General features: G+C 39.8%; 1 protein-coding gene across 1 annotated transcript in view; it reads right to left on the reverse strand.

Moving 5' to 3' along the window:
* Positions 1–815: 815 nt before the first annotated feature.
* strip1 (striatin interacting protein 1) overlaps positions 816–18,767 on the reverse strand; it is a 30,918-nt gene continuing 12,966 nt past the window's right edge. Inside the window, exons 8-20 of the mRNA XM_061932671.2 lie at positions 13,868–14,050; positions 13,542–13,762; positions 13,394–13,459; positions 13,264–13,327; positions 13,111–13,182; positions 12,868–12,942; positions 9,441–9,538; positions 8,954–9,080; positions 5,477–5,577; positions 5,257–5,323; positions 5,036–5,140; positions 4,759–4,963; positions 816–1,358 (exon numbers count right to left, since the gene is read on the reverse strand). Coding sequence (XP_061788655.2) covers positions 1,111–1,358; positions 4,759–4,963; positions 5,036–5,140; positions 5,257–5,323; positions 5,477–5,577; positions 8,954–9,080; positions 9,441–9,538; positions 12,868–12,942; positions 13,111–13,182; positions 13,264–13,327; positions 13,394–13,459; positions 13,542–13,762; positions 13,868–14,050 — 1,632 coding nt within the window. The 3' untranslated portion in view covers positions 816–1,110. The remainder of the gene's footprint in view (positions 1,359–4,758; positions 4,964–5,035; positions 5,141–5,256; positions 5,324–5,476; positions 5,578–8,953; positions 9,081–9,440; positions 9,539–12,867; positions 12,943–13,110; positions 13,183–13,263; positions 13,328–13,393; positions 13,460–13,541; positions 13,763–13,867; positions 14,051–18,767) is intronic.

Here is an 18,767-nt window from a genome sequence, read left to right on the forward strand (position 1 = left end):
GGTTATGTTGACATAACATCAGTCAGTGGCACATAACAGCTACCACAGTATTGACAGCAAATACGTTAAAAATACAACTGAACATTTTTGAGTAAATTGAAATTAATAAGTTCTTGTTTGCACAGTTAGTTAAATTGTGGTTTAGTCATGCATACATTTGATTTAGAGCTGTCACATTACTAGTAGTTTTGACTGAGGTCTATAAAAGGACATTTTTGGCTTGAAGTTTTAGGTTCAAAAACAAAACTCAACCGGGAAATAATAAAATATTCAAATATTTATTTATTCATTGATAGTAGGAAAATGTTGCAGGATTGACAGAATAGGATTTGAGGATGGTGAAATAAAGCCATGGAAAGCCATTTTAGTCTTCCTCCCCACATTTGTCAAAAAAAAAAAACCCAGCAAAAAATAAACAAGTCGAAAAAGAGGAAAGTGGTTGACAAAGAGATTTTACATTGTATGTGTCAAGTTTAAAAAGTAATTATCACATGCCTCCAAACAGCATGAATCAATATCTGTCCTACTGTATAAAGTAAATGGATTTTTTTTTTCTGCAGAACAAACCGTTATATAAAAATAAGATATGTGTAATTTTCATGAAGGTTCCTTTGAAATCCACAGCATGAAACCATGTGACAAACCAAGCAAATAAATTAAAACAACTTGTAAACATATTTCTACACCTTTTTTTGTATAAATGGAAATGCTAAAACAAAAAAAGTGAAAAGCTCCTATGACGATCGAGGAACACAACATTTCTTAAAGATTCTAAATGTTGTAAAAGACCTAAAAAGAGCTAGTCTGAGTGGAACAGTTAAAAGGTGTATTTATTCTAAACACATGTATTTAACATGGGTAGTGATGTAGCGAGTGATACAAAGTTGGTGACCTCGTTACTATTGTACATGTGCATCGGCAAGGCGGCACCTCACGGAAATAACTGGGTAACGATTCAGGGTCACAACATAACTAGAATTTACAAGGCATTGGATTGAACTAAAGAACTTGGCCTAGTACGAAACATGTGACCTAGTTGATTGACAAGTGTTACCACATTCATGTAGTGTGATCATCAATAAAAAAGGACAGAGGATGTTTGACCGTTTCTCACTGAAGGAGCTCCTCCCACAAAATGGGTTTGGAGAAGACCTCTCGTTCCAGCCAGAGGTCGTAGTTCATTTGGAAGTCTTCGGGCAGATCCACCCGCTGTCCTAGGACACTTTGCAGGCAGTTGTCCACGGGTAGGAAGTCCGGGTTGCTGTGAGTCTTGTCGTAGCGGCGACTGTTGAAGCGCTCAATGTTGGCGCGCAGGGCACATTCCTCGGCCTGAAAGTCCCAGGGCCGAGCGTCGAGATCTGCTCCCAGTAATTGACCACATTAGTAGGTAGAACACAAAGTTTTACAGTGGAACCTGCTTCGGACTGGCTGACTAACATCGACATGAGTTGACATTGCCAAAACCCGAAAAGTAAGTCGAATAGGAGCTAATAAAGGTTTTTTGTGACGACGGCAGTCTGTTGATATAGTTTGTGCATATTTTGATATGATATTGTAGCACGAGAGTACTCAAAAGCCTGCCAATATGTACTAATTTTGTGTACTTTTTCCGCCTTAAATACGCTCATGCACTGCTCTACAGCTAAATTTTAGGATTATCTAATGGTATTTACAATCCACAAAGTATGTGAAAATCATCTAAACGTCACAAAATGCCACAAATTCAGTCGTATAATGTATAGGTCAATTCAGGTTGCGCTTACTGACCTCAAAGCAATTCTATTTGGTACATTGTGTAATGATAAGTGTGACTGGTAGATGGCAGTCACACATAAGATATATTTGTGCACTGCAAGATGGCGTTAGCAAGGAAGCCCAAAACCTTTATAAGGACCCCAAAATGGCACCAACTAGGAGACATCAACTGGTGTTTTGTTTCACAATATTATGCAAAACCATCTTTTCTTACCTATTGGTTCCTGCTGATCTATATTTGGGATCTGCAGTCCCAAAAATGTGCACGCATCCGCCCATGTAGTCTGCGCTGACACCGTAGTCTATAAACTCCTTTTTCTCTATCCTCTTGTTATGGTGCATTTATCCTCTGCTGTTGCCATTTCTAATTTAAAGTAATGTTAAGTTCTTATATCTGTCAGTAGTTCGCTATGGAAGCGCTAAAAACTACTGGAATAGTGTGTTTACATAATTCACCTATGGAACTTGTTATTTTTAGAGAATTACGGTCAGACGGTTTTTCACAGGACACATTGTTGTTGTCGTGGCACTAGTGAGCCACGGATGATGAGCTACTACTCAGTTGTTAGTTTAAGCCAAGTCTGAATGTCATTAAAATAGTTAGCTCAATCTTTTCACACTTCTCTTTCGACTCCCGTCCTTACACGCTACAAAGGTACAACAAAGATGACGGGGAGAAGACGCCGTCGTAGTGGTGCCACGTAAATGAGACCTGCCAACAAAACGGCACATCTTGAAGAGACAGTCAAAAAGCGGCCTGAAGATGGTCTGTAAAATATAATCAATGCAACATTTTGACCAGGGAAACACCATTACCGTACATGTTATGTAGACCACAAGGAAGTGTTTTAAATGTAGACGAAAAATCCCTTTAGTGCGTCCTTTGTATAAAAATAGACATGAACGGACCTGTTCATCAGTAATGCGCGTTATAACCCGTTGCGCTCTATGGTCCGAAAAATACGGTAAACAACCACGGAAGACATTACGCAATTTAGACCAATCAAAAACAACATAAGGTGAGTCTTGGCGTCTTTCACACACCTGAGCTACACATTGTTCCTGACTGGTTTAAAGTACCACTAAAGTGGAAAAACGAATTGATTTTATATGCTTAATTGTTTCACTGTGCCCATTAAACCATATCTAATCTTTACAATCCACAAAGTATATAAAAATACAGTCTAAACTTCACAAAATGCCACAAATTCAGTCCGCCATTTTGAATATTCCACTCCAAATACCTTTGGCTACTTCTGGAGATTGACGTCCCTGGAGGAACGCTTCTGCACTCTGACCATGTTATCAGATCAGTCATATTGAAAATATGCAAAAATTATAAAAACATGTATAAAGAGATGTGCTGTATATCATTCACAATCCTTATAAAAGACATGAGCACATATGTTTTTCCTTTTTTATGCATTCTAAGTCGTAAATTAATAACAAAAAAAAAGTATGCTAACAATCATGGAGTCAATGGGGGCTCTCTATTTGCCCACAAAACTCTCAAAATAACCATCCAAAACCTGCAAACAATACTCTATCTACATCTTGTGACCTGAATATTAAACAAATATTAGTAATGTTGTTATTATAAGCACTAACGCAAACAAATTATTTTTAGCATTGATTACTGAGAGCTAACTATAGTTTATGCTGCACTGGACTAAGGGAGAGACTTTAATGTAATTATAAAATGAAACTCAAGATGGCAGTAATACAACATATATGGATGCAAACTGCCGTAAAACTGTGAAGAAGAAGAAGCAGCATATGCAGCATAAAGCCGGCGATTTCTTGTTTGCTGCCGTTCCTGCTACTGCTGCATCGCGTCTTGGCTCGTTAAAGTTATTCTAAATCCTAAATTATGCCTTTCATCTGGATAATAGGAGGATTTAGCCATGAATCTAAAAGTTGTTCTTCTCCATCCTATCCATTTTCTACCGCTTGTCCCGTTCGGGGTTGTGACATTCAATTTATACCTGGAGATGGAAACAAACACTATAAAAAAAGACAGTGTCAGCAGCAACTTTCTTAACTCTGCGTTTGGATTACAATGAATTATTCATCTCTGCGGGAAGATATAAACATCCTATCAGTCGTCATCGCAGTGAGAGCAGACATCGTAGAGTAAGCAATGGTGTTATTATGTTTGTATTTTTTATTTCTTGTTTAGCACTTAGCGATACTGCTGCATGATACTTGGTGTTTCACGAAAGCTGGATCTGTTTAGCAGTGCTTCTAAAACTTGTAGCTCACCCTCTTTATATTCAGGAGCAAAAATATAAGGTTCTGGACCATCATTTGTCCAAAAAGTACCGGTCGTCGTTTTTGGCTCCCACAGAGTCTGCATGATTTGCATTTTTGTTGGTAATGAAGAGATTTGTGGTTCCTACCTCTACGTCACGCGATGACGTGTCTGCTTATCTCTCAAAATGGCTCGGGAATCTCTGTGAAATTGATAGTATTTTGATCATATCTATTTACTTGCAAACTTTGTAAGTCTTTCAGTGTCATAAATCAGATATGTGATAATAGCTTCAATATAGAGGCAACTTGTTTTTCCACTCTACTGGTACTTTAAATTGCTTGGTGTCTTCCATGGTTGGTTAAATGTATGCGCAGATTGTATTACACACACTCACTTCTGAATGCTCGCGCACAAGTTGTATTACATGCTCACGAATCTGGATGCGCTGCTCAAATCGTACACGGCAGAAGTGTCACAAAAATCACGTGTAAAACAGACAGCCAATAGAGGATTCTTCCTTTTCGCGCAGATTGTATTACACGCATGCACATCTGAATGTGCGCACAAGTTGTATTACACGCTCACAAATCTGGACGTGGAAATATGTCGACAGAAGCGATTGATTAAGTCAACATAAATGATCACTTTTTAATAATAATATAAACATGGTAAATTGGGACTTAATGAGTTATTGGACATTAGACAGGTTAATCGGGTTCCACTATACTTATTGGTCTTGGTCAACTCACCGTTTCCATACGCCCAGTCATCATTAAGCCGATGTCGGACCTTCTGGTAGATGGCCGACATGGTCTTCATGTTGCTTTTCCTCCACTGGCGGCCAAGATACTTGGTCTGCACTTTAAGCAGCTTGAGGACGTAAAGCTGCATCATGGCCTGCTTCACCTTCAGCGCTCTCTTCAGGATGGGAGCAGACTTAAACACTACCAGCATCTGGGTGACAAAAAGTTGGTTACGGTGCTTGGATCTATTCATTTTACACTTTGTTAAGAGACGTCTCTTCACCATCGTTCTGGAGTGTTTCCACTTAGTCAGTTTATTAAGGATCCTGAGCAGATTGATGCAGGAGAACAGGTTTCTCCAGCAAAACTGATTGTTGTCTCCCGCTTCCTGCAGAGTATTCCACAAACACATCATCAGCAATGAATAATGCTGATGAAAGCAAACACTTTGCTCAACCACAACAAACACAGGCAGAAGACTGAAACGAGATCGAAATAACTTGCCAGACTCTCTGCCGTTAATTCGGGGAGCTCATGCACCACGCAGTGCGGAAAGTCGAGCACTGAGATGCTGCAAATCAATCAAAATCAGAATCAGATTTATTGGCCAAGTATGTTTAACACACAAGGAATTTGACTTGGTAGATTGAAAAAACAATCCATGGCAACAATTTTATTGAAGCACTGGTTTCTGAGGGATCATGCAGGTTTTAAAATGAAATACCTGTTCTTAGCGGTGATGTAAGACATGATGTTCTGGTTGAAGAACTTCAAAATGAGGGGGATGCAATTGGCAAACACCAGGTGTTGAGCCATGTACTCAAACTGAGAACACACACACAAAATAGTCTAAATATTACATCATAATTAGCCACCTAGGGAACCAGTTAAGGTCGATGGCCCTCGAACTGGCAGGCAACAGTTTCGCATGAGTTTCCTATATTTGTGCATAATTTCCTTTAAATTATACATAACTACTCTTACTTTTATCCAACAGAGCTGCTGCAGTTATTTAATTGTATGTTTTGACTCCAAAGACAAAGGTTTCGTATTAGTGCAAATCTGTCATGGCTCACCATCCAAAAATAAATGGTGCATTTTGTTAGTTGTTATCCAGGTGAATATTTCCATGTTTTTATTTTTAAACTTGCTTTGCACTGAACAAGAAGTCACTGTGTGCACGAGGCAGTAGTTATGTGGTTGTTGTGGTTTCACGCTGCTTAGCGATTATGATAAAGTTGACAACACATGCAGAGATGGGTACCTTTCACATTTGAACAGATACCCAGTACCTGGGAATCAATACCGGTACTCAACAGTACCAATTTTCAGAACTTTTGTGTGTGATCATGCGGTAATAAATGTTCATTTGTTTGATAATAAAATCTCATGTTTTTATTTAATAGTGAGCTGATAATGACAATTGTGTCGTCCAGTTGTTATAGCTTGTTTTCTTACACTTCTGAGTCTCATTTGCAAGTATGCATTAATTTCAGTTTGTCCTCGGCGTATTGTCGCTGGTAGTCAATAAATAGTCTTTGCCATTAAGTTGAATGTGCCAGTCTTATATATGGTTGAGCCCTACAAAGTGTTTATACTATAAGTTTTGTATTTATTACTTACTGTTTGATTGTAACATGTATCTTAATTGTAGTTTTGGTTACCAAATTTGGTGGTGTCAAAATCGGCCAGTAAATCCCTAATACTTATCAGTTGCATGCATTTGGCATCCATCTAGGGCTGGGCAATATGGCCTTTTTTTAATATCGCGATATTTTAAGGCCATATCGCGATACACGATATATATCTCGATATTTTGCCTTAGTCTTGAATGAACACTTGATGCATATAATCACAGCAGTATGATGATTCTATGTGTCTACATTAAAACATTCTTAATAAATAAATAAATGATAAATGGGTTATACTTGTATAGCGCTTTTCTACCTTCAAGGTACTCAACGCGCTTTGACAGTATTTCCACATTCACCCATTCACACACACATTCACACACTGATGGCGGGAGCTGCCATGCAAGATGCTAACCAGCAGCCATGAGGAGCAAGGGGTGAAGTGTCTTGCCCAAGGACACAACGGACGTGACTAGGATGGTAGAAGGTGGGGATTGAACCCCAGTAACCAGCAACCCTCCGATTGCTGGCACGGCCACTCTACCAACTTCGCCACGCCGTCTTCTTCATACTGCATTAATATATGCTACTTTAAAACTTTCATGCAGAGAAGGAAATCACAACTAAAAAAATCACTATTTTTTTCATACGATGTTGATCTGGAAATGTTTCTTTCTTTAGTTTATTTCGAACATGAACACACTTACAGTATAATACATCACACAATTTCATATCATTTCATTTTACATCATGCCTGAAAAGGAGTAGGAAGAAGCAAAGCTTATTTAATCCTAGCCCTTTACCACTTCAGAGCGTTTACAAATATATAGAATAATTTACTGACCTTTTTATATAATAAAATAACATCTGTGAATTAGTATAAACAGTTTTGTAATATGTAATTAATTAATTCAGTCATTATTAACATACTGAGATGAAGAATATCTTATTTTCAATAAGGTTGAAAGTATTTCTCATAATTTTTCTTCTTTGTACTTTGTAAGCACTATTATTTTAAACAACTTCTTAAACTGTTTGCCTCTGCATTTTGATGGTGTGGGCGTGTGGCACCGAACGGAGATGTTGAAACTGACATGCGGAGTTAGCACTGTGACATGCGGAGTAAGCACTGTTCATTCTCTAGCTAGTGTGTGTGTGTGACAATCATTGGTACTAGTGTGTGTGTGACAATCATTGGTACTTTAACTTTAACAGGTGACTTTTCAAATGATGCTACATATTAGCAGTAATGCTACTTTTAAAGCAACGCTTTTGCCCCACACTTGACAAATTACGGTTGTCTGTTCGACATATTCCCACTTGAAGCCAAACCACCGCCAGACGATGGACCCCCTGCTGTTTTTGGGGGGCATTAATTATTCCTTCATTTGTTACCAGATTCACACCTTTTTTCTCTCATATTACCGCTAGCATCACAGCTAACGTTAGCCATGCTGCTACCTCTCATGCGAGGGCGTATACGTATGTGACGTATGACGTGACAGTATGTGACGTGTGTAGAAGCTGCGCTTGTCTGTCTGTGAGAAGGAGAGACAGGAAAGAGCGAGGAGAACCTGTAGTGTAATGTCCGCAGCTAAAAGCAACTGCGTGAGAACGCATACTCGATTATCACGATATAGTCCTTTTCTATATCGCACAGAGACAAACCCGCGATATATCGCGCATATCGATATATCGCCCAGCCCTACATCCAGCCATCCATTTTTAACGCTTGTCGCTCTTGGGTTCGCGGGGGTGGCTGGAGCCTATCCAGCCAATTCATTGCAGAGCGAACACAGATAGACAACATTCAAACTCACATTGACACACTAGGGCCAATTTAGTGTTGCCAATCAACCAATCCGCAGGTGCAGGTCTTTGGAAGTGGGAGGAAGCCGGCGTACCCTGAGGAAACCCACGCAGTCACAGGAAGAACATGCAAACTCCACACAGAAAGACCCTAAGCCCGGGGATCGAACCCAGGACCTTTTTATTTTGGAGGAACCAGCACTAATCCCTGTTCCACCATGCTGCCCATGCATTTGGTTCCTTACTTTTGAGCACTTTCTATCAAGCCTGCTTGATTTATTGGCATGGAAAACTGCAACATTACCCCACAGGCAGTCCGCTATAAATACACCTTTATCCTGCCAAGTGCTTAAGTCTGCGCCCAGTCGAAATATGGTACCGTTTGATTTTATGTGAATCGGTATACCCGGTAATACCAACGGAAGTCGGTCCGAATAAAAGTACCCAATTTCGTACCCATTCCTTAACAGATATCCATATTGACATACGTTAAGAACACATTTTTTAAAGAAATTACCACTTTGGTTCTTGAATTATACATGGTCAAAAGCAGTACCGGTACATCATGTATGTTGACATCAACTTGAGCAGGCATTTTTAGCATAAGAACGTGGTGGACCAAGATTTGGTCATTTGGTCAACATGGATGGATTGCCAACATAAGAGGGGCCAAGTTAAACAGGTTCCACTCTATTTCTTTTACAAATGAAGGAGAATAATAATCTAAGATATCGATAAGCGTTTGATGTAAGTACCGGTACCTGGTAGATGTGATTGAGTTTGAAGTGTTTGAGGAGCAGCAGCAAGATGGCAGAGATGGCTTTCACGATGATCTCTTTGTGTCGATTGACATCAACGCCTAGTTTCATGCTTTGCAGCACTGTGGTCCTTCAGAGTAAAACAGAACCATTGTACAACATTAGTCTTCCCTCAAGGTACAAAACATCCATTGTGTTAAAATGCTTCACTGTTATTTAGTCTTTTGACTTCAACACTTAACTTGCACCATAATCCTATGAATCATACCATCTTTATTAGTAAACAGTCGTGGTTAAGTACACATACAGTTGTACAGAACAATCTACAGAGATCCAATACAAAGGCTGCATCTTTACAGCTAACAGTGCAGAGTTTTGATTGACACTGTCATGTATGTATGTATTTTACAATACTGTCAGTTCTTTAATTTGGCTGTAGAGGTGCAAAAAACAAAAGGCTTCCTAGTCAGCAAGGAATTGCCTCACTCACGGCATCTCCTCCGGCAGCACATCTGCCAGGATGTTGATGGAATCTGTCTTGGCTTTGGAGGTGGGAGCTGCCGCAAGGAGGATCTTCAATAAGGCGATCTGCAGTCCAATGAGACAGCCGTTGATACACGTTAATAATTAAACAGTAAGATGCCTAAATTTAGTGATTTTAAGTGTGAATTATGAGGTTTTGTGATATTGTTGAGTCTAAATTAGACTTATGAGTTATTTACTGAAACACACTCACCTCCCATATCATTAGGAACACCCGAACCGTCTATAGAAGATTCAATACAAAAACTACAAGGTGATTAACTTCCTAGTTCTAAATGTTAATTTATTTGTGTTTGTTCTTTAATAATAATAATATTTAATGGCCAGTTGTGGGCAGAATTTTGAATATTTAATTTTCATGTAAGATGTTCATATGAGCGGCCAGCCAGGATCTCAACATAAAACCCTGTAACTTTTTTCTTTAGGATTGTGTGAAGGAACAGATCTACTGTACTAAACAAAGACTTGGGGAAAAACTTGAAGGGCAAATATGAGAAGTTACAACTTGTACCCAAAAGTCCAAGTTCCATCCTGGATGGCTAGAGAAGCTTGCAGCAAATTCTGGTGCCCATATTTAAATTTTAAATACAACCTCATATATGCCTTCTTCATACTGTATATCCATTTCTTGTTAAAGAAAAAAAGTATAGTTGTTGGTACATAAATTAAAATCATTTTAAATAGAGTCAGTCAACCTGAAGATTTGACAACTAGGCGTAAATCAGAAAGCAGCATGATTATTTTCGTAAAGGCAGTATTTTGGATTGCATGTCATTAGATTGTGCAAGTGTACCTTATGGCCATACGTGTTTTAAGATCGCAATCTGTGGTGGTGGAATTGTCTGGAAATGACGTCAAATTTGAAAAATTGGCCATGGCATATTTGTAAAAGATAGGCAAAAAAACATGAAAAATATAACAATAAGCTCAGAAGTACAAATTAATTTACTTCGGTCGATTCTTTTTGTCGTTATGTTGTGATATGTAAGTGCTTTTTGAAGGGGTGAGGGGCCCAGACCAGCACCATTTGCCAGTTGAGAAGAGCTTTCATGTCTGTGTCGTCGAAAATCTCTTCTCTATCAAAAAAGTATTGTTGCACTCAAATTTATTTGTGTGTAAATGGTGAAAACTGTTATGAGAAGGGAAGTGCTGATCAATTGACTACCGATCAGTATCGGTCGATTTATGTTAAAAAGTATGTGATAGCCGTTGCTGATTAATGCCTTTTAAGGGCAATCATAAATGCGGACTTCCTGACTGACACTGTGTTTATTTTTAATAAGAGTAAGAGAGAGGATAATGTAACGGTTGGTAACTGTCAATGTGTCTGCATTGTCACAGTCAGAATTGCATGACACGTATGGAGAGCGGATCGATCCATAAATTAGGGCTGTTGACACCAAAGGTTATATCAGAATACGGTCAGTGATAGTGTGATTAGGTCGATATTTTTATTTTCTTAATGTCATGTTTTGTTGTTTATGATAATGTTTGCAAATACAGGAAATAATTCCTTGGAACAGAAGAACTTCGAGGGCAAAAACCTAATGATTTAAATAAGTATTTTTGCTTTAGTTAAGTTATTGTGTGCTATCGACTTAGTTTTTCTTAAACAATTGTACAAACCCCGTTTCCATATGAGTTGGGAAATTGTGTCAGATGTAAATATAAAACGGAATACAATGATTTGCAAATCATTTTCAACCCATATTCAGTTGAATATGCTACAAAGACAAAATTTTTGATGTTCAAACTTTTTTTTTGCAAATAATCATTAACTTCAGAATTTGATGCCAGCAACACGTGACAAAGAAGTTGGGAAAGGTGGCAATAAATAATGATAAAGTTGAGGAATGTTCATTAAACACTTATTTGGAACATCCCACAGGTGAACAGGCAAATTGGGAACAGGTGGGTGCCATGATTGGGTATAAAAGTAGATTCCATGAAATGCTCAGTCATTCACAAACAAGGATGGGGTGAGGGTCACCACTTTGTCAACAAATGCATGAGCAAATTGTTGAACAGTTTAAGAAAAACCTTTCTCAACCAGCTATTGCAAGGATTTTCGAGATTTCACCATCTACGGTCCGTAATATCATCAAAGGGTTCAGAGAATCTGGAGAAATCACTGCACGTAAGCAGCTAAGCCTTCGATCCCTCAGGCTGTACTGCATCAACAAGCGACATCAGTGTGTAAAGGATATCACCACATGGACTCAGGAACACTTCAGAAACCCACTGTCAGTAACTACAGTTGGTCGCTACATCTGTAAGTGCAAGTTAAAACTCTCCTATGCAAGGCGAAAACCGTTTATCAACAACACCCAGAAACGCCGACGGCTTCGCTGGGTCTGAGCTCATCTAAGATGGACTGATACAAAGTGGAAAAGTGTTCTGTGGTCTGACGAGTCCACATTTCAAATTGTTTTTGGAAACTGTGGACGTCGTGTCCTCCGGACCAAAGAGGAAAAGAACCATCCGGATTGTTATAGGCGCAAAGTTGAAAAGCCAGCATCTGTGATGGTATGGGGGTGTATTAGTGCCCAAGACATGGGTAACTTACACATCTGTGAAGGCGCCATTAATGCTGAAAGGTACATACAGGTTTTGGAGCAACATATACTGCCATCCAAGCAACGTTACCATGGACGCCCCTGCTTATTTCAGCAAGACAATGCCAAGCCACGTGTTACATCAACGTGGCTTCATAGTAAAAGAGTGCGGGTACTAGACTGGCCTGCTTGTAGTCCATACCTGTCTCCCATTGAAAATGTGTGGTGCATTATGAAGCCTAAAATACCACAACGGAGACCCCCGGACTGTTGAACAACTTAAGCTGTACATCAAGCAAGAATGGGAAATAATTCCACCTGAGAAGCTTAAAAAATGTGTCTCCTCAGTTCCCAAACGTTTACTGAGTGTTGTTAAAAGGAAAGGCCATGTAACACAGTGGTATGCCCGTTCCCAACTACTTTGGCACATGTTGCAGCCATGAAATTCTAAGTGAATTATTATTTGCAAAAAAAAAAAGTTTATGAGTTTGAACATCAAATATCTTGTCTTTGTAGTGCATTCAATTGAATATGGGTTGAAAAGGATTTGCAAATCATTGTATTCCGTTTATATTTACATCTAACACAATTTCCCAACTCATATGGAAACGGGGTTTGTATGTCATAAAAAGAGAAATAAAGAAGTACTTTAAATATTGTGTTAATATTTTTAAACTGTCAACAGTACTCTCCATAAATAAATAGAAAAATGTAACATTAGTACACGTGATTGGTATCAATATTGGTATCGGCTGATTGATATCGGAATGGGCAGTATAAATCCCAGATTGGTACATCCCTAGTTATGAGAATACTAACCATATACTGAGGTAATGTAGGCAGGATTCCCTGATAGAGCAACTCCGTGGCACACACCTCCACTTCCTCTTCCCCCTAAAGATCAGAAAGCGCACGCATACACATACACACAAACACACACATAATGCTAACAGATTAAAGTAGATCAAGATAGTTTGGTGTGCAACACCAAACTATCCAAATTATAGTGCAACCCTTCCGTTAGTGTCCAACAGTTTCATTGTTATTCCTGAATCCACTCACCCCTGAGAGAGGAGTTTTCTGAAACTCTTCCTCCTTTGCAATCTGAATCTCCGCTATAGAGATATATTTATGCTGAAAATTAGAGAAGTCACATTAAGGACGGAAGCTGGCTTTTATTTTTGAAGATTAGTGATTTCTATGGGGATATAATACCTGCTTTAGAGTCTTGATGCTCTCGTGAATGGGTCTAGGTAAGCCAACAACCGTGTTTGTATCACTGTGACACACACAAGGATAGACAGTTGATTTGTGCATTCACACGCTATAACCTTACTGTCCTTACCTTCCAAGTGTGTAACCGATAAATTTACTTCTACTTGACTCCAGGAAGTTCTCTATGTCCTTTTCCCTAACAGACAAAAAGAGACGTTACCGTTGCACAAACTGAGATCTTTGCACTTTATCCTGCGAAGACACTGACTGTCAAGTACCTGACTTTAGGGGCCCATGGTAGCCCTTTGGGGAAGGACACCCTCTCAGATGGAGGGTGAGGAATGGGCGGAGGCATCACCTCGTCTCTTTCTAGTGGGAAAGTCTCTGCCTCCATTGAGTTGTCGTTGTCGTCGTTGTCGTCCTCATCCTCACGCGGGTCGTCTGCCTTGTAGGGGTCTTTTTCATTGAAGGCATCCAGGTTATCCTGCTTTATCAGCGCCTTGATGAAGAAAATGTTAACTTGGAAGAACTTGATGACACAATTAAGTGTATTTTTTGTCGACTATGTTGTCCTTATCAAGGTTTCACCCGCATACGTACGTACCTTATGTTCACGCCGTGCCCTTTTTTGTTGCTGCTCAATAAGGTCGGAGGCAGATGCCGGGGGGGAAGCGGCTCTCATGCTGCGTATGACTCGAATACTGTCCTCCGGTAGAGGAGGAAGACCCAGGCTCTCACGCTTGTGGATCTTTATGTTCAGCAGCTGCTCGAACCCTCCCAGTGTGAACTGAATAAACAAAAGGAAGAGTAATCCAGATGTGATACTTGCAAGATTTTATGTTTATTGTCATCATAAAACGTTTTCAGCTTTGGGATGGCCAGCATAACATACAAATATTGATGCAAAATGCGCAGCCAAGTGAACTGTAATGTGATCGCTCCTCACATCTACGGACATGTGTGTTTGTGTGTGTCTATTGGGGTAGAGGGGGGATTTGAACAACGATTATCAACACAAACACAAGCAAGTGCGCAACCAAGCCATCTGTACTGCAATCACTTCTCTACAGTTACATTTGAAGTGGGGGAAGGGGGGTCAGCACAGCCGACTGTATTGTTTATTGAATGGATCCCCATTAGCTGACGCCAAGGCGACTGCTAGTCTTCCTGGGGTCCATATAGGAGCATACAAAATAAAAATGCAAAGAATACATGCAATAACAGACATTATACAATGGAAAAATACAACATAAGATAAAAAGCTAGTTAAAACCAGTATTAAAAATTCTCGTCATGTGGGCAGCTGCAATAGGTGTATCTTCAAAGCTGTCTTGAATGACAATTTACTTTGTGAGAGATTAATGTGAGATGGCAACCCATTCCAAAATGATGTACATCTATACATGACTGTATGTTTGAGGAGATTGGTCCTGGGAGCAGGAAGTGCCAAATAGCCATTGCTGGCATTCCTAGTGTCATGAATATGTGTGTTAGTTGATTTTAAAAACTGTTTGTAAAAGTAATCTGGTGATTGATCTAAAATTATAGTTCTAAAGAACATAATGAGACTACAATGCATCTTTTGTTCAACAGACAACCAGGACAGGCGTGAATGCATAAATGAAATATTAGTGTGCAAAGAACATTTAAGTACCAGTCTAGCCGCTCTGTTCTGAACAAGTTGCAGTTTGTTCAGGTCAGACTTAGTCGTAGCGGACCATATTATAGGACAGTAATGAAGATGACAGAAAACCAAGGACTGTATGACTTGAGCCATTGTTGAGGATGTCAAGAAGGTGGAGCACTTCCTGACCATGGCTAAACCTCTTCCCATTCTCATTGAAATACCATTAATATGATCGGACCATGACAGTTGACTGTCTAATAGCACACCAAGCAATTTTGCTTTTTTGACCTGCTCAATACGTATGTCTGACATTAAAATATGAAGCTGTGGGTCATCAACAAGCATATGCCTGGATCCAAAAATAATGCTTTTTGTTTTGTCACTATTCACAACAAGTTTACTATCATTTACCCAGGGGGACACTCTCTCCAGGTCCTGATTTAAGTTGTTTTCTAGGTCATTTAAGGTAGAGGCAGTACTGTATAGAGTTGTGTCATCTGCATACATAACCATATTGGTGTTTGTTGTAACACAGGGAAGATCATTAGTAAAAATAATAAAAAGTAAAGGACCTAAGCAGCTTCCTTGAGGCACGCCGCAGTAATTGTACTTGCGTTCAGATAGGCTACCATTAAAACACACTCTCTGTGATCTTGCTGATAGATAGCTCAACATCCAAGAAAGTGACATACTATTAAAACCATATTTTCTCAGTTTGGAGATCATTATGTTGTGATCTATGACATCGAATGCCGCACTAAAGTCAATCAGGACAGTACCAACCATCTTCTTGACATCCATTTGTGACAGCCAGTCATCAGTCAGCTGAGCTAGAGCAGTAGATGTTGAGTGACCTTGCCTATAAGCATGCTAGGAACCCGACATCAGTTTGTTGTAGGTAAAGTAATCTTGAATTTGTTTGAAAACAACTTTTTCCATCAATTTACTAAGAACAGGAAGTATGCTTATTGGTCTACTGTTTTTACCAGTAAAATCTTTATTTTTGTCCTTGGGTAGAGGGATGACCTTAGCCTCCTTCCAAACCCCAGGAAAGACTCCATATCTTAATGATTTATTAAATATATGACAAATCGGAGTTGATACATGGCATGCCACAATTCTTAACAATTTGCGATCTAGCATGTCCGTCCCAGCAGGTTTATCAGATGGCAGTGATAACAACAATTTCTCAATATCAGAACTACTAACTGGTACAAAATCAAACCTGCAGTTTTTACCCTTCATTATATGATTTTCAATTAATGTGCATGAGGAGGAGCCATCAGAAGGCGTCATATTCACTCTCAGATTTTCCACCTTGTTTGTGAAGTAATTATTAAAATATGTGGCAATTTCCATTGGCTTAGTCAGGTAAGCTCCATCAACTTCTATATACGAATTTGTTTTACATGATGCTGATCTTCCCATTATTTGATTTAAAATTTTCCACAATTGTTTTCCATCATGTCTAAAGTCATAGATCTTTGTCTGATAATATACCTTTTTATTACTTCTATTTATTTTAGTTACACGATTTCTTAATTTACGATAGATCATCGCATCAGAAAGTAGACCAGAAGAGTCTGCCAACTTTTTAGCCTGGTTACGTTGCTTCATAAGTGCTTTGAGCTCATTCCCTAACCAAGGGGGGCCATTTGCCTTGACAGTTGTTTTCCTGACAGGAGCATGCTTATCTGCAATCTGCAAAAATAACTTCATGAATGTGCTCAAAGCAGCTTCGGGATCCTCCTCAAGACACACAATTTCCCAGTTAACATGTTCCACATCATCTATAAATTTTACTTCATTAAAATATTTATAAGATCTTTTATGTATAGTCACACTAGGAGCTTTGGAGAGCTTGGTCTTCCTCCTTATTGCAATTAAGTTGTGGTCCGTAAAGCCAAGAGCTATTGATACTGTTTTAGTGCATTTATCAGGAACATTAGTGAATAGGTGGTCAATGCATTTGGATGACTTTAGCCCATTTCTATTTATAGTTGATCTGGTTGGTAGTGTAATAGTCTGTGTGAGGTTACAGGCATTAGTTACAGCAATAAGTTTCTTTTTCAGCGGGCACATAGCAGACCAATCAATGTTTGTGTCCCCAGTAAAATATATCTCTCTGTTCTCATCACTAGATTTATCCAACATCTTGCATATTAAATCCAGGTATTTTATATCGGCACTAGGTGGTCTATAGCAGCACCCAACCAGTATGGGTTTGGTCTGTGGCAGGTGAACCTGGATCCACAGGGCCTCAATATCAGCCAACATTAAATCATGTCTTACTTTCACAGGAATGTAACTCTGCACATACACAGCTATACCTCCACCATATCTTGTTCTATCCTTCCTAAAAATTGTGTATCCATCTACAGCTAATTCATCATCCTCAAAAGAGGAGTCAAGATGGGTTTCAGATATTGCCATAATGTGTATATCATTAGACTTCATTATCATACATAAATCAGGGATTTTATTTCTTAAGCTACAGATATTCAAGTGAGCTATCAGTAGGCCTTTGCCGGGTAGTTTAAGGTTGTATGAAACCATGATGAAGAGAGAGAGCGATTGATGACTTATATTGCTTTTTACAATTGACCCTGAAACACAGTAGAGTAGGCCTGCTTTGAGGCATAAAAAGCCGTACAGGTAGACATATATAACAACGCCCAACTCGTACATAGGCATGACATCTGCAACTGCAGCAAACAACTAAAGAATAAAAAAAACTAAAGAATAAAAAAGGGAAACAATGAGTGACAGTCATGATGTGTGTGTGAAAAGTGTCCATGAGTAGACACAGGGGTCCTACCTCGCCGCAGATAGTTCCTCAGATATCGAATTTGTCCAAATCACTGATGTCGTTGATGACCATGACTTTCTCCTCTTCTGGGGTGGTACCATTCAGCTTGATAAACACTTTACAGCTAGCAGTCCATGTAGACTGAATTTTGCTTTGCTTCCTCAGGATTCGTGCGCGCCTGGCGATCTCACCATTCCTTTTGGTGAGGTGTTCGTTAATGTACACCTCCGTTCCTTTTAATTTGCGACCCTGTTTTAGGATCGCGATCTTGTTCTTTCTGTTGGTGAAGCGAATGATGATCGCTGGTGTTGCTCCTTTGGTTCTCGTAGGCAGGGTGTGACAGGCTTCAATGTCGCTCCTGTCCACGGAGATCCTCCTGCTCCCCAAAAAGCTGACCACCTGCTGCTCCAGTGATTCCACCTCTGACTCCGATTGAACTCCCTCCCGCCCTACGGGACCGTTCTCCCGGGCTGCCACACTGGCGTATGACCGATGCTTGGTCTTAAGTCCGCTGACGATCACGTTGTTCATGCGGGAGTACTGCTCCAAGTCGGCCATGCGACATTCCAAAACTTTTATAGCTTTGTCTTTCTCCGTGTTCAGTCTTTTGAGTGACTGAATGTCACCCATTAGATCCACAATTTTCTTTTGCTGGTCAGCAATTGTTGCGATCTCAGCCGACAAGAACTCAAGAGATTTCTTAATTTCTTCCATGTCGTCCTCAGGGGGGCTAACCACTCTCCTTGGCTTCGGACCCATGCTAACCTGGGCCACAGCTGAAGGTGAGCCGAGCCCGGCTGCAGTGCAACTTGGATCTAGGCTAGAAACGAGCCACACCAACGTAGACACTTAGCGACGCCGGAATTTACTATTTTACCGGGCACTCAAGGGCTAATGCCCGCACGAGTGGCACAGCACACGCCGCTCTGGTCGCTCTGTTGCTGCACGTCGTGAGAAAGTTTCGCCCTGCTTCCTTGACCGACTTGAACTGTATAAGTGGGTTGCAGTCAACGTGACCAAGAGGTATATCCGGACACTTTTGGGTTTCAGGCGATGGTCTGAGCCCCA

This window comes from Nerophis lumbriciformis, linkage group LG38 (assembly GCF_033978685.3).
Source record: "Nerophis lumbriciformis linkage group LG38, RoL_Nlum_v2.1, whole genome shotgun sequence".
NCBI lineage: Eukaryota > Metazoa > Chordata > Actinopteri > Syngnathiformes > Syngnathidae > Nerophis > Nerophis lumbriciformis.